The 14542-nt window shown below is 43.0% G+C and overlaps 1 protein-coding gene across 1 annotated transcript in view; it reads right to left on the bottom strand.

The window, feature by feature from the left end:
• Positions 1-14542, bottom strand: part of MYBBP1A (MYB binding protein 1a) — a 91497-nt gene that overhangs the window by 59815 nt on the left and 17140 nt on the right. The window contains exons 8-14 of the mRNA XM_087717220.1: positions 12257-12374; positions 9657-9940; positions 8840-8953; positions 7045-7170; positions 4042-4248; positions 1764-1872; positions 1164-1260 (exon numbers count right to left, since the gene is read on the bottom strand). Coding sequence (XP_087573346.1) covers positions 1164-1260; positions 1764-1872; positions 4042-4248; positions 7045-7170; positions 8840-8953; positions 9657-9940; positions 12257-12374 — 1055 coding nt within the window. The remainder of the gene's footprint in view (positions 1-1163; positions 1261-1763; positions 1873-4041; positions 4249-7044; positions 7171-8839; positions 8954-9656; positions 9941-12256; positions 12375-14542) is intronic.

The raw sequence follows: 14542 nt of genomic DNA, 5'->3' as shown, positions 1-14542 counted from the left end.
TCTCCTTCTCTTTCTCTCTTCCTCCCTCCTCTCGTCTTTCTCTCCCTTCCACCCACCTCTCCTTACTTCTTTCTTCTTCCCCTACCTCTCCTCCACATTTCTTCTTCCTCTCCTACTATCTCTCCTTCTCTCTCTCTCTCTCTGTCTCTTCCACCCTCCACTTCTTTCCTTTCCTTCGCCCTTCCATTCCCTACTTCCTTCCTCCCCTCCTTTCCTTCCTTCTTCCCTTCCTTTCTTTTTCTACTGTTATAGCTGTCTCTTTCAAATCCAGTTTATGTTTTCTTGAGAGTGTTATTTCCACAAGTCAATTTTTTTCATATCATTTCCTTTTTTCTCTATCATTCTACAGTCTATATGCCAGCTATTATCCTGATTTGATTTCATCAATCATGACCCCCTTGTTTTACTCATAATTATTATTTTTGAGAGTTGTTCTATTCTTTCATTGCTTTTTATTTCTTTGCTCCATCCATCTATACCAATTAACCCATATCTTGTCTACTTTCAATTTCTTAGGAATATTAAACATCTGTGCTTTTTTTTTTTAGTGCGTTCAGTCCATTCAAGTTTATCGACAGAATTGTTATTTCTTGAACCATCTTTAGTTGAGACTGTTTCTTTTACTTCTAGTTTGTATCTGACTTTTCCCTCTCGCACCTTCCTTCTCTGCTCTCTCTCTTTTTTGCCTCTGTTCTTCTCTTCTGCTTCTTCCGCTGTCTCACAGAAGCAATATTCATAGAAACAAGTCATTACAGGGTAGAGAGATACAGAGGCCTACATTGTACAGAAGCTGAGGTAAAGTTACAGAGGCCAAACCAACGTTTATATACAATTCAGCAAATCTAAGCCACGCCCAGACTCCAAACGTCTCTTATGGCCCCATGCAAACAAATACTATGTTTCAGTATTTCCAAACAATGCCCATTGGCTGGCCTGTTACCATGTCCATTTCAACAGTCCCCATTGGCTGACCTATTGCCATGTCTATTCCAGTCTATAAACATACTCTGACATTATGTCCTCCAGATAATTTGGGAAAGGCTCTTGCAGATGTCCAAATCAGCAACCATCACACTGCCTGGAAATTTTAGAAGCCATCAACCCAATGCAACTGAAGGGTACGTTAAGAAGACGATGATAACCAACCTGGGATGGAAACTCACCAGTTGTAGCTGCCTTTTTCTTCTTGGGCTTCTCACCAAAGGCTCTCTTGATACAATTCTGGAGATCGTTCAGAAGGTTCACACACTCTGCTGGAGACTGTTGTGTGGATTGCAGGACCCAAGAGGAAAGAAGAAAGCAAACTTATCAGTATTACCACAACTGCATTTTTTAATCTTGTTTTATTTGCCAAAAGAGTAAGGGTCATGTACTCCCTCCGTATATAAAATAAGTTAAGACTGGAATACATACAGGTGGGCCACAGCTAACAATGGTACTGAAAAGTGGCTTAAGACCAATTTTCACACTTAGACTGAACAGTTGCAACTTCAAACAGTCACTAAACAAGAGGTTGTAAGTCAAAGACTATCTGTAAAAAAGATGCACCTCAAAGTCAGCCAGAAATGAATGAGAACTTATCAACTCAACTTCTTTGTCACCACCTGAGGTTATAGAATTGTCACAGAAACCAGGGAGAAAATGAATCCTACAATTCCTAATCAACGAATTATTCTCCACCCCAGGTGTATTATAACTAGGAGTCAGGAATTTGCATGAATTCAGAGCTAGGTCCAAAAACCTTTTGGCATACTTGACGTTACCTTGAAGAGGTGAATACCGACCAACAGCAGCAGATGTTGGAAGGCAGAGGTCTTCATACTGTGGCTTTTTTTATCTCTTTGTTTCAGGGCTTCCACGGTCTGCAACATCCTATTATAAGGAGACATCGTGTTTGAAACCCAACAGTTATGTAATTCGATTTCAATTCTGCGACACGGGCTGTCACAGAATCTCGGAACTTTTGCAAAAAGGTAGTATGCAAAGATAAGGAATTAAATGGAATCAGCATCAAGGCCCAGCCCTTTCTTCTCTTTTCATTAGGAGGATTGCAAGGGATTGCCTCTTTGCCCTAAATGTCTGAGCTGGCTGTGGCACACGGCAACGGCAAATGAGAATACTGATGGCAAGGAAAGGGTTAGCAATAGCACTTAAACTTATGTACTTCCCAGTGCTTTACAGCCCTCTCTAAGCAGTTTACAGAGTCAGCATATTACCCACAGCAATCTGGGTCCTCATTTTACCCACCTCGGAAGGATGGAAGGCTGAGTTAACCTTGAGCATGGTGAGATTTGAACTGCCAAATTGCAGGCAGCCAGCAGTCAGCAGAAGTAGCCTGCACTCTAACCACCGCACCACCAAGGCTCAAGGGTTAACCTTCTGTCCCACCCATCAACACCATTCTGGGTAATCAAGAATGGCTGGGAGTTTAGAAGAGTAAAAGGGAACAATATGAAAGTCTCAGTGTCATAGAGAAGTTGGAGCAGGCTCATCTTCCTACTAAATGACCTATTTTTACATGCAGGGACTTCATTTATCCCTACAGGTAATCTTTGCTTAACAATCGCAACATTATGATATTAGTTCCAGCACTTTCAATTACCTTTAACTGAACCTCGCAAAATGAACAAGGACTACTCAAGGAACTGCTTGTATAAGAAAGCTTGTTCTACTGTGATTCTCACTTTCTTTTAAGCATACTAAAGTGGTATCATCCAACACCAAGTGATACCATCCAACTAATTCAATGATCCAGTTGTTCCTTGCAATGGATAGATAATTCCTATTGCTATTGACCTGTCATCAAGACCTTATATTCACATATCTATGATATTAAATTGGGAGGATAATAAGGCTACAGCAGTGGTGTGTGGCAGGCGGTACGCCCTGGTATGGGCGTACCGGTGCCTGCCAGAAGCACCGTGTACCATTCCGGTACGGTGCTCCAGAGGGCCCACCCTACCTTATTTGAGCTCTTTGGTGCTTCCGCACATGCACACGGAGCATATGCCACTTGCGCGACGTTCCGCCAAGCAGCTAGAGCGTCGCGGAGGCGTTGCAGGAGGTAAGGATGCAAGAGCGTACTGTGCGTGTGTGTGAGCCTTCATGTGGTGGGCGCCGGGACCTGTTGCAACCTGGCTCTGGAACCCATCACTAGGCTACAGATATCTTTTTTGATGCCCCCAGTCCTCCTGTCCTCCTGACTTATTACCACCTTTGAGAGAAAAAAATACTAGACTTTAAATTTCTTTAAAAAGAGATATATAAAAAGAGATGTTAAAAAAAAAACTCACATAAAGCACCAGCCTCCAAAATACCTCTAGGTCAGTGTTGGCGAACCTTTTCAGCACCAAGTGCCGAAACGGGAGTGCACGCACACGTGCCGGAAACTGGAAGAGCAGCCACCTGGTCCGCATGCACATGCCGGGAAGATGTTATTCCGGAGGATACACCAGCCACCTGGTCTTCTGGTTTCTGGCATGCATTAGCGAAGACCAGCTGGCCAGCATGCATGCGCGCGCTAGGAACATGATATTCCGGTTTCTAGTGCACGTATGCTCACTGGCCACCTGATCTTTGTGTGCACATGTGAGTACCAGAAACTGGATGGTCATCTTCCTGGCACGTGCATGGTGAATACCAGCTGGCTGGCACACTGGAACCTGGAAGAGCAACGGGTACCATCTCGCTTGCCCGGAGAGATGTCTCTGCGTGGCACTTGTGGCACGCATGCCATTGGTTCGCCATCACAGCTCTAGGTCCTATACATGTCCTATAATTTTTATTAGAAAGTAAGGATGACGGAAGGCTGGAGTTCAGAATTTCATCTGAAGTTCTACCACCTGCCAAGAATAGGAAGAAAAATACATGGCTCTATCAGGGAAGGTAGTTTCTTATTGAAGCAGAGTATAGAAAAGATACATAGCTAGCAATCTGATGCTCTGTATTGTAGCCAAGCCAGTCATTTTGTCTGAGACAGCCCACAACATCCTTGCAACATCCCAAATAAATTGGGGATCCCTGCCGTGCAGGGAAACTTACTTGTCCCAAGCCTCTCGTTCTTCATCATTAAATGGAACCACCATCTTCACCTGTTCCTGGTGAGAGAGGAGGAGGTGGGCGTATTGCACCACACAGTGGATCCAGGGGTCTCCACTGACTGTCAAACCATGGAGGTGCTTCTTCCTCATTTCTTCTGCTTCGGCTGATTCTCCCAGGGCAGGCATTGTGTTCAAATGCTGAAGCAAACTGCAGAGAGAGAAAAAAAGAAATCCAGAAATCGCTCTGCCATACAACAGACTGAAGACTTGATTTCAAGCTGATGTTAAGAAGCACTTCAAAATGTTCAAATCCTGCCATGTGATTTTTTTTCTTCTTCTGATTTAAATATTCCTGGTTCAGGAATAATAGAGAGCCAGTTTCTCCTGCAGAGAATTCTATCATCTTTCCCACCTCCCATTTCTATATTTCCATGGGCCACTACAATCATTGCTGGATGAGCAGCAATTTATAATTTAAAAACAGCCTTTTTGCATTTTATATACCCTAAGACTGGCACATATCCTCTTTCAGGGACATCAATTTTTGCCATAGCGATTCTAAAACCCCATGCTGTGTTATTGAAAAATTAAATTCAAAGCAAGTTGAATTTTTTTCCGTAACATTCATGTCTCACTTTGCCTCCCCGAGTTTAAAACATTATGTGTGACTCCTCTCCATAACTACTTTGTGAAGTAAATCAGCCAGGGAGTGATTGACCCAAAGTCACTTCATGGCTTAGTGGGGATTTTAAACTCCTTTCCAGCCCTAACACAACCCTTTAATACGGGCTATTTTTTAATTGATCAATTACTAGTTGATAACCTGCTGTTGCCCAGATATTTATTTATAGGGAGAAATTGTCTGGACCAAAAGTAATTTCTAATGTTGGATTTTCCCCCTTACCAGAGGGACCCCTTGTGAAGCTGTTACCATGGCCACTCCACTGTGCTGTATAGTAGAAGCCATTTTAAGGCACAACAGGCTGTATCTTAACAGAACACATACCCCGAGGGGTGTTAGGGGTGTCCTAGCCCCATAGCATTTGTTTCCAGCGAGTAAGTCATCTGCGTATCAAGTTTGCTTGAAATTGCTTGAGGCTTTCCAGAGTTATGCTGGAACACACACACATTTATATATATATATTTATAGACATTTATAGATATATTTATCAGCACAAATTAAAAAACACAAATATAACAAAGGCAACAGTAAAAAACATTGGGTTTCTGTCGTGATGGACTCTTGTGACGAGCTGATTGACAGATGATGGAAGCAGTTAGCTTCCTCCCATAATTGGGGCTTACCAGGGGTTGTAAAAATCTAATAGATACCTTTCACCCTGGCTTCGCTGATAACGGAGAAGAGCCTGTGGCCTAATGGCTAAGAAGTTTGCCTAGTATGTAATATAGCCCAGGTTCAAATCCCAGTAAGGGTATGGCTAGCTGATGAGAGCTAAATAGCTTGAAATAGATCTATACTAGTCTCCCTTTATTTATTTATCAGCACAAATAAAAAAACACAAATATAACAAAGGCAACAGGAAAAAACATTGGGTTTCTCATTTTTTCATTTCATTTTTATTTTTTTTCATTTTATTGACATTTATAGGCCGCCCTTTTCCCTAAGGGGACTCAGGGCGGCTTACATTTCATAGGAGGGGAGTGTAAGACAAGACACAAAAGAAATGTGAATAAAGAAAAATAATAATCAATAAAACACAACATTCATTCAACATTCGGGGGGGCGAGATTAAGGTCTTATCCCCAGGCCTGATGGGATAGCCAGATCTTGAGGGCTGTGCAGAAGGTCTGGACGGTGGTGAGGGTGCGAATCTCCACGGGGAGATCGTTCCAAAGCGTCGGAGCTGCAACCGAGAAGGCTCTCCTCCGCGTAGTCGCCAGTCGGCACTGACTGGCTGATGGAATTCGGAGGAGGCCTACTCTATGCGATCTGATGGGACGAAGGGAGGTAATTGGCAGAAGGCGGTCTCTCAAATAGTCAGATCCACTACCTTGAAGGGCTTTATGAATGGTAAGTAGCACCTTGAAGCGCACCCGGAGATCAACAGGTAGCCAGCGCAGCTCATGGAGGATCGGTGTTATGTGGGCGAACCGGGGTGCGCCCACAATCACTCGCGCGGCCGCATTCTGGACTAGCTGAAGTCGCCGGATGCTCTTCAAGGGCAGCCCCATGTAGAGCACATTGCAGTATTCCAGCCTAGAGATCACAAGGGCTCGAGTGACTGTTGTGAGAGCCTCCCGGTTCAGGTAGGGCCGCAACTGGCGTACCAGGCGAACCTGGGCAAATGCCCAGTTTCTGTCGTGATGGACTCTTGTGACGAGCCGATTGACAGATGATGGAAGCAGTTAGCTTCCTCCCATAATTGGGGCTTACCAGGGGTTGTAAAAATCTAATAGATACCTTTCACCCTGGCTTAGCTGATAACGGATAACAGCCTGTGGCCTAATGGCTAAGGAGTTTGCCTAGTATGTAATATAGCCCAGGTTCAAATCCCAGTAAGGATATGGCTAGCTGATGAGAGCTAAATAGCTTGAAATAGATCTAAACTAGTCTCCCTTTATTTATTTATCAGCACAAATAAAAAAACACAGATAGATAGATAGATAGATAGATAGATAGATAGATAGATAGATAGATAGATAGATAGATAGATAGATGATAGATAGATAGATAGAAGATAGATAAATTAATTTCTTATTACTCTTATTACTTTATAAGTGACTCAAGGTGGTGAACTCAAGGTGGTAAACACTCCTTTCTCCTATCTTCCCCACAATAATTCTATGAGATGGGTTGGGCTGAGAGATAGCGACTGGCCTGAAGTCATCTAGCTGGTTTTCATGCCTAAGACAGGAATAGAACTCAGGTCCCCTAGTTTCTAGGCCAGCATCTTAACCACTACACCAAACTGACTCTCCTATTATTACTATTCCATACTAGTCATCCCAATGAGCCAAGCAAGAAAGAAGCCACGTTTGATACCTGAAAAACGAATCTGCAGCTACTGTTCGAGACTGTTCATTCAGGAGAACTGAAGGAGAACTTTTTGTTTCTGTTATCTTTGGGAATCGTTTCTTGGTCTCAAAAAAAGCATGAAAGAAGCAGAATCTGAAAGAGAGAGAGTCTTCTCAATACATGGATAGAAGCTAAGTCTTAATCACATTAAACAGAAACCATTCCTACCATGTGATATGTCATGCATTGTTTAACCATGGTTGGTTGTGAATAAATAAACAAGCAGTATTTACTCAGCCCTCAGCCACATTTCATGGTTTGTAAACCACACAAGTTAAATCTAAACCAAACAGACATCCTTAGAGCGTAATCCAAACCAAAAACCTTGTCGGAATATCTAGAAACTTGATAGGGACACAAAAATAATGGGTTTTGTTTGAAAACAACCCTGTTTCCCCAAAAATAAGGCCTCTCCGGATAATAAGCCCAATCGGGCTTTTGAGTGCATGCGCTAAAATAATCCCTCCCGTGAAAATAAGCCTTCCACGAGGTGGGGGGAGGGAGGGGTAACATGCCCCAGACATTCCACACGCTCTTTCCAACGGCCACTCCCACAAACCTAGCTCTAGAAAAGAGTGGGCGAAGCGCCTTGCGCCTCACTGCCGCAGCAGCCATGAGGTGACCATGCTCGCTGCCTCCTACACCTCAACAATAATAAGACCTCCCTGAACATAAGGACAAGCACTTATTTCGGGGGTCAAAAGAAAATAAGACCCTGTCTTATTTTCGAGGAAACACAGTAGTTACATATCCTCATTTGTTATAACTTTAAAACCAGAACCGAAATATCCATCCTGCACATGAGACAGTTTGTAATAGAGGCTGACAAAGCAATGGTCATAGCTCCATAAAAAGCACCCGTGATGTTCCCAAAAGGTGTCCAGCATTCCCTAAAATTAAATGATATAAGATAAAAATGATCAAACACTCAGAAGATCGTTAAACCTTGTCAGTTTTCAGCATTTGTACAACAACTTTTTCAAGGTCCTGGGGATGAAATCATTTAAACCTTACTGTATATGATTTACAAAACTTGAAAAATGTTGGCCATTTTTAGAAAACACGTATTACTGCCCACTTTAGGTGCCTAAAACCTAAAAAGGCTGCCAAGTAGAGAAATTAAATTTGGATTAAAACTGTTTCTCTTTTTCTTCAAAAACAGTGTTCTAAGAGTCTTAACTAGGCCTATTTGTGTGAGATGTTGTGTCTAAGGCAGTGATGGCGAACCTTTTCGGCACTGAGTTCCCAAACCAGAACAGCTGGCCAGCTGGTCTTTGCACACTCCAGAGCATTGGAAACACCGAAGACCAGCTTGCCGGCATGTGGATACCTGTTTTCAGACCGTTCTCTGGGCCTGAAATGGCCAGAAAAGGCCCAGAAAACGGCTTGAAAAAGCCCCCAAAACAGCCTGAAAATGGCCTGTTTTTGGCTGTTTTCCAGGCCAGTTTTGGGGGGCATTTTTGTCCCAAAAAGCAGTCAGAAAAAGGCCCGGAAAAAGCCCCCCAAAATGCCTGAAAACAGGCCTGATTTTTGGCCAATTTTCCAGCCAATTTCAGGCACTCCAGCACCCATGAAGATCAGCTACGCACCAGAAATCAGAAGAGCAGGTGGCAATGGTCTGTGTGCCCTCAGAGAGGGCTCTGCAAGCCACTTCTGGCACGCGTGCCATAGGTTCGCTATCACAGGTCTAAGGAGTTACCATTTTGACTGTTTGACTTCCCCTCCTCTAAATGTCCCTAGCCACTCATGTCATTTCCTTTACCTGCAAATGTCCATGACAAGCTCATCCTCCTTGTTGACCTGTGGGTGTTCAGCAATTCCAATGAGGCGGCCGATGATCCATTTCCTTAGCCGTGTGATGCTGTGGTCAGTTATGCTGATTGACCGAAAGAGAGCACCACAATGCCATTAACAGCTCTTTCATGTTATTATGTGTTTCTTTAAAATCCTAATCTACTGCCTGTCCTCCAGCACCTCTCTAGGCAATTTTAACACATTAAAATAATTTGACACCATACAAAGGACAATAAAGCCTGCAGGACAGCAATGAAGCTAATATCTATTATCTCCTTTAGTTATATGAAAGAGTGGCTATTAATAATGGGCCAGTGTGACAGGACTTGGTTTTAATGAACCATTTGGGGAAAGGGGCATCTGCTACTTTCAGATGTTCATCAGAGTGATTTACAATATTTTCATCAATTTACCTAATTTGCATAATAGTAGCCTTACACAACTGATGCAAGTATCCCAATTGTAAAATTAAAGTTAGATTAATGTGCATTTAACCGCTCACTTAGGTTATTTCCAGTGCAACTGATTTGCCCATTAGTTTGGAGGATACTTGGAGAGAAATATAGCTCATTATATCCAGTCTACTAACTGGAAGTCTGTAAATTGAGGTTTTATTACCTTATCATGGAATATCAAATGCTAAGAGGGATAAAATTCAGGCAACTGTATTGAAACTGGGGCACAATGTGACAGATGAAGCTACAGCCTTCAACCAAGCCTTCCAAATGCTCCCTATCCTGCAATGAATATTCTCCAACCACCCCAAAGGGAAAGAGGGGCTTCACCTGCTCGTTCTCTTCTCGTTCTGTCTCTTGGTAGCAAAATCCACACAGCAGTCCAGGTCTGGATTGAGAAACATGTTCTTCAGCCAGTCAATGTACTTTAGCAGAGCAGTGGGAAGAAGATGCCTCACCACCTTCCAGAACGTGGGCACAACTGGGTAACCTTGGTTGGTGAGAGTGGAGAAGGCAACCATCACTGCCAGCTGATTCTCAGGGCTGCTGCATCCCTCTAGAAATGAGTCAACGTAGGCGTCCATCTCTGGGGCAAATTTAAACCTGTCAGGCAGCTGAAATACACAGATGGGCGAGGACCACAAAGAGGGCTATTAATGACTAAAGATTGTTGCATCTTCCGATATGAACATTCATTCATTCATTCAGTTTCATGCATTTATAAGGCTGCCCAACTCAAACAGGGTTACACACTGGGCAATGTGTAACAAAAACGAACAGTGACAAAGTAATCCCACATCATTGAAACACACACTCATACACACACACACACCACACGTGTACACATACACACACACACACACACATGAATAAACAGGATAATTGAACAATTAAAAGGGGACTCCACTCAAGTGGACCTGAATGCTAAGGGAAAATGTATCCTAACAGCTTTTCTAAAAGGAAGATGGGAGGGTTAACCACCAGAGAACCATTGTCAAAACAAGTACAATACAATACAATACAATAGCAGAGTTGGAAGGGACCTTGGAGGTCTTCTAGTCCAACCCCCTGCCTAGGCAGGAAACTCTATACCGTTCCAGACAAATGGCTATCCAATATCTTCTTAAAGACTTCCAGTGTTGGAGAATTCACAACTTCTGGAGGCAAGAAATATGCCCTCTATATCAGGGATGTCAAACTCAATTTCACTGAGGGCTGCATCAGGGTTGTATTTGACCTCAGGGGGCCAGGGTGGGCGTGGCCAGCTCAATGTCATTCCTGTCGGGGGCGTCGGGGGCGCCTGTGGGGCCCAAGCGCTCTGCCAGCGAAAACAGGCTCCTGAGCTCTGTTTTCGGCTGCCACTGCCTCCGCCTCCTGCAACCCTCTGCTAGTGAAAATAGAGCTGGGGAGCCTGTTTTCACTGGTAGAAGCACTGTGGGCCAATCCTTTGCTGTTTCCAGGGCAGTCCTGCAGGTCGGATCTAAGTACCCTGTGGGCCGGATCCGGCCCGTGGGCCTTGAGTTTGACACCCCTGCTCTAGATCATCTGGTCCCTAAATATTTTAGACCAGGGGTGTCAAACTTGTGCATCACAGCATCATCATGTGATATATCGCAACTTTTCCCTCTTCACTAAACTGGGACATGGTCGGCCCACGGGCTGTGAGTTTGACAGCCCTGTTTTAGACTATAATTCTTATAATCTCTGATCATGCTAGCTGACAAGTATGGAAATCAGATTCCAACAAAGTTGGCTGGTAAAATAACTGAGCTAAAATGGCCTACTTAAGCGAGATGCATAGCTCTTGGCAAGGCGCTATGTTCAATCCTCAGCTAGGCCAAACGGCGGCACATTTAATGAAAGCTACAAGAGCAGCTGTTCGCGGACAACAGCCAGTCAGACCAGTGCCCTGGCTCAATATAAAGGAAGCTTCTTATCATCCAAACTGCCGCCCATTGAACAAAAGGCCAGTTTTCACAAAATGAAATAACAGTTCCCACGTCAATCTCTCTGCTATTTAGAATGGTTTTAACGGTTTAGCTCCTTCATGAAAATATACTTTCTGTTTCCTAAAGACCAGCCAATTATAGAAGAGAATCCACAGTTCCAAGCCAGGAATTTCTGCAGCCAGGGACTGGAAGTAGTTGCAACTTAGGAGCAGATTTATATCTAGTTGGTTTTTTTGCCATTGATCGCAAGTGTCGGGGGAGGGGGGGACAATAGGGACTGGTCAGTTGTCCATCAAAATCTGAGGATTAAACCTGTGATATTCTATATACCTAAATTAGAATAGAATTAGAATGGAATAGAAGTGGAAGGGACCTTGGAGGTCTTGTAGCCCCCTGCTCCAGCAAGAGAACATATACCAGTCTCTTCTTAAAAACCTCCAGCAATGGAGCACTCACGATTTTCGAAGGCAAGCTGTTGGTTGCCTTCTATTGGTTAATTGTCCTCACTGGAAGTTTTTCCTTAATTCCAGATTGCTTCTCTTTGACTAGTTCCCAACCATTGTTTCTTGTCCTGCCCTACGGTGCTTTGGATAATAATTTGATCCCCTCTTCTTTGTGGCAGCTCCTCAAATGGAAATACTGCTATCATGTCATCCTTAATTCTTCTTTAGACTAGCCCAGGGATCGGCAATCTTAAACATTCAAAGAGGCACAAAGGTCCTAACCGGAAGCCCCCCGTTCAATTCTGGAGCCAACTGGAAGTCCGGTTTCCCCACCATAGAATCTCCTTTTAGCGCGGCATCCTTTTTCCTCTGCCGACCGGTGACAGGGAGCCACAGCAGTGGGATGAAAGAGCCACATGTGGCTCCAGAGCTGTGGGTTGCCGGCCCCTGCACTAGCCAAACCCCAAACCTGCAGCCATTCTTCATATGGTCGTGTGTCCATTCAAATCGCACTGAGCTCTCACAACAGCGACTTTACCTTACTTGTGACAACGTGGAATCCATACTGACGCATGGTTTCACCTTGAAGAACCATCCTTAGTTGGCTGTGAGAAAGAAGTGGGAGGACACTGCCCAGCAATCGAAAACACATGTAGCTGAAGGAAGAACAGACATTTGGGTCAAAAGGAAGTCAAATCTCGGCAACAGAAATGCGGGACAAGTAAATAAGGCATTCTGCACTGGTTCTGGATCAAGTCAGACTGAACACACTCGAGAAAACCACTGAAGCTGCACGAGAAGATGTATGTGTATTTTTAAAAGTATTCAGCAAATTCAAGAAGGTTTATTCCCAACTAAATATCTAAGGATGGTAATTTCAAAACTATGTTAGATTCTGTTCCTGCTCTCTGAAACATTTCCTTGATGTTTCACATAGCCCCCAATATTGTTATACACTCATCAATCCAGATCTCATTTTTATTTTTAAGCAGGCCCTATAGCAGGGTGGTTTATCATCCTATTCTCTGTTACATATTTGATATAATTTGTAATTGTTTTCTGTTACATATTTGATGATTTGTAATTGTTTCCGATGTTCTCTTGACATGAATTATAGTAACATTATTAGTTACTTTGTTTTTCTTTATTCATCCATCTATCTATCTATCTATCTATCTATCTATCTATCTATCTATCTATCTATCTATCTATCTATCTATCTATCTATCTATCTATCTATACACAGGGGAGGGGGTGTCTCTCTGTGTGTGTTCCAGCATAACTCTGGAACGCCTCAAGCAATTTCAACCAAACTTGGTACACAGATGACTTACTCTCTGGAGAAAAATACTGAGGGAGTAAGACACCCCTAAAATCCCTCAGGGGGTAGTGTTCTGTTAAGATACAACAGAACAGCCTGTTGTGCCTTAAAATAGCTTCTACTGTACCACCGTAAAATGGCTACTACTGAGCAGCACAGTGGAGTTGCCATGGTAACAGCTTCACAGTACTCCACAAGGGGGCTCCCTCTGATAAGGAGACATTACGAACATTAGAAATTACATTTGGCCCAGGATAGTTGCCCCCTATATACCTGGGCAACGCCAGGTTTATCGGCTAGTATTTTATAAAACCCTATTGTAATTGAATCAATATCCATTCACTGATTACATAAATAAATGTTACTGTTAAAATAGGGGTATGAGCATGTGAATGAAGGCATGGAACTGTTAATACATTAATTTTAATATGTCTGATGCTGTAACATATATGCAGGTAATCCTCAACCTATGACTGGTCACGTAGCAATCATTCAAAGTTATGATCTATCTGAAAAAGGGAACTAATGGCCAAGATCTGAAGTTCTAATGGTCAGGTCTCCCCCACGTCCAGTCACATGGCCTCCCATCACGTCCTGGCCAACATGACTGCATTTATAATTGTTTGCATCATCCCACAGTCATGTGACTAAGTTTTCTCATGTTTTGCCAAAATCTGGCACTTTCAGTGCTTGACAAAACTGTGCCATAATGAACAATAAGCTCACTTATTCACTTAGTGACTAAAGATTTTTAAAACTTCTGTTCAATTAGACCCAGCCACTTTACGACCATTGCAACTTACAACAGGAATGGACAGGCTCCATTAGGCCTTAACTCAAGGACAACCTGTAATAAATAGTTGCAGAATTGAAAAAAAGACTAAGTCTAATTTTGTATTTTATCTATAACTCTTTTTCACACTTATGACCATTTCAGCATCTTCATGGTCACATGTTCAAAACTCAGACACTGGTTCATATTTATGACAGTTGCAAATGTCCTGGAGTCGTGATCACCTTTTATAATCTTCTGACAAGCAAATTCAATGGAGAAGCCAGATTCACCTAACAATTTTGTTACTAATTTAACAACTGCAGTGATTTACTTAACAACTGTGGCAAGAAAGGTCGTAAAATGGGGCAAAACAACTTTCTCACTTAGGAACAGAAATTTGGAGCTCAGTTGTGAATGTAAGTTGAGGACTTACCTGTATTACATGTCAGAGAATGAATATTCATAGACTGGAATAGACATGGCAACAGGTCAGCCAATGGGAATTGTCTGGATAGACTCGGCAGCAGGTCAGCCAATAACGGCTGTTTGGAAACTGAAACAGAATCTTCTGAAGACAGCTAGGAGCCTGGGCGTGGCATAGCTTAACTTCTGTACTAAAACTCTGAGTCTGTGCTGAGCTCAAAACTAGTTGCTGCTCTGAACTGAAACTAAAACTGTTCTCTCCTTTGCTTGTGTTTGCTTGTATTTTCTGTCACGTTGGAAAACCT

Source organism: Thamnophis sirtalis, unplaced genomic scaffold (genome assembly GCF_051295495.1).
Source record: "Thamnophis sirtalis isolate CommonGarterSnake01/CBP01778 unplaced genomic scaffold, rThaSir2_p1.2 scaffold_6, whole genome shotgun sequence".
Classification (NCBI taxonomy): Eukaryota; Metazoa; Chordata; class Lepidosauria; order Squamata; family Natricidae; genus Thamnophis; species Thamnophis sirtalis.
Note: the sequence above shows the minus strand (reverse complement) of the source record. Positions and strands in the feature narration are given on the sequence as shown.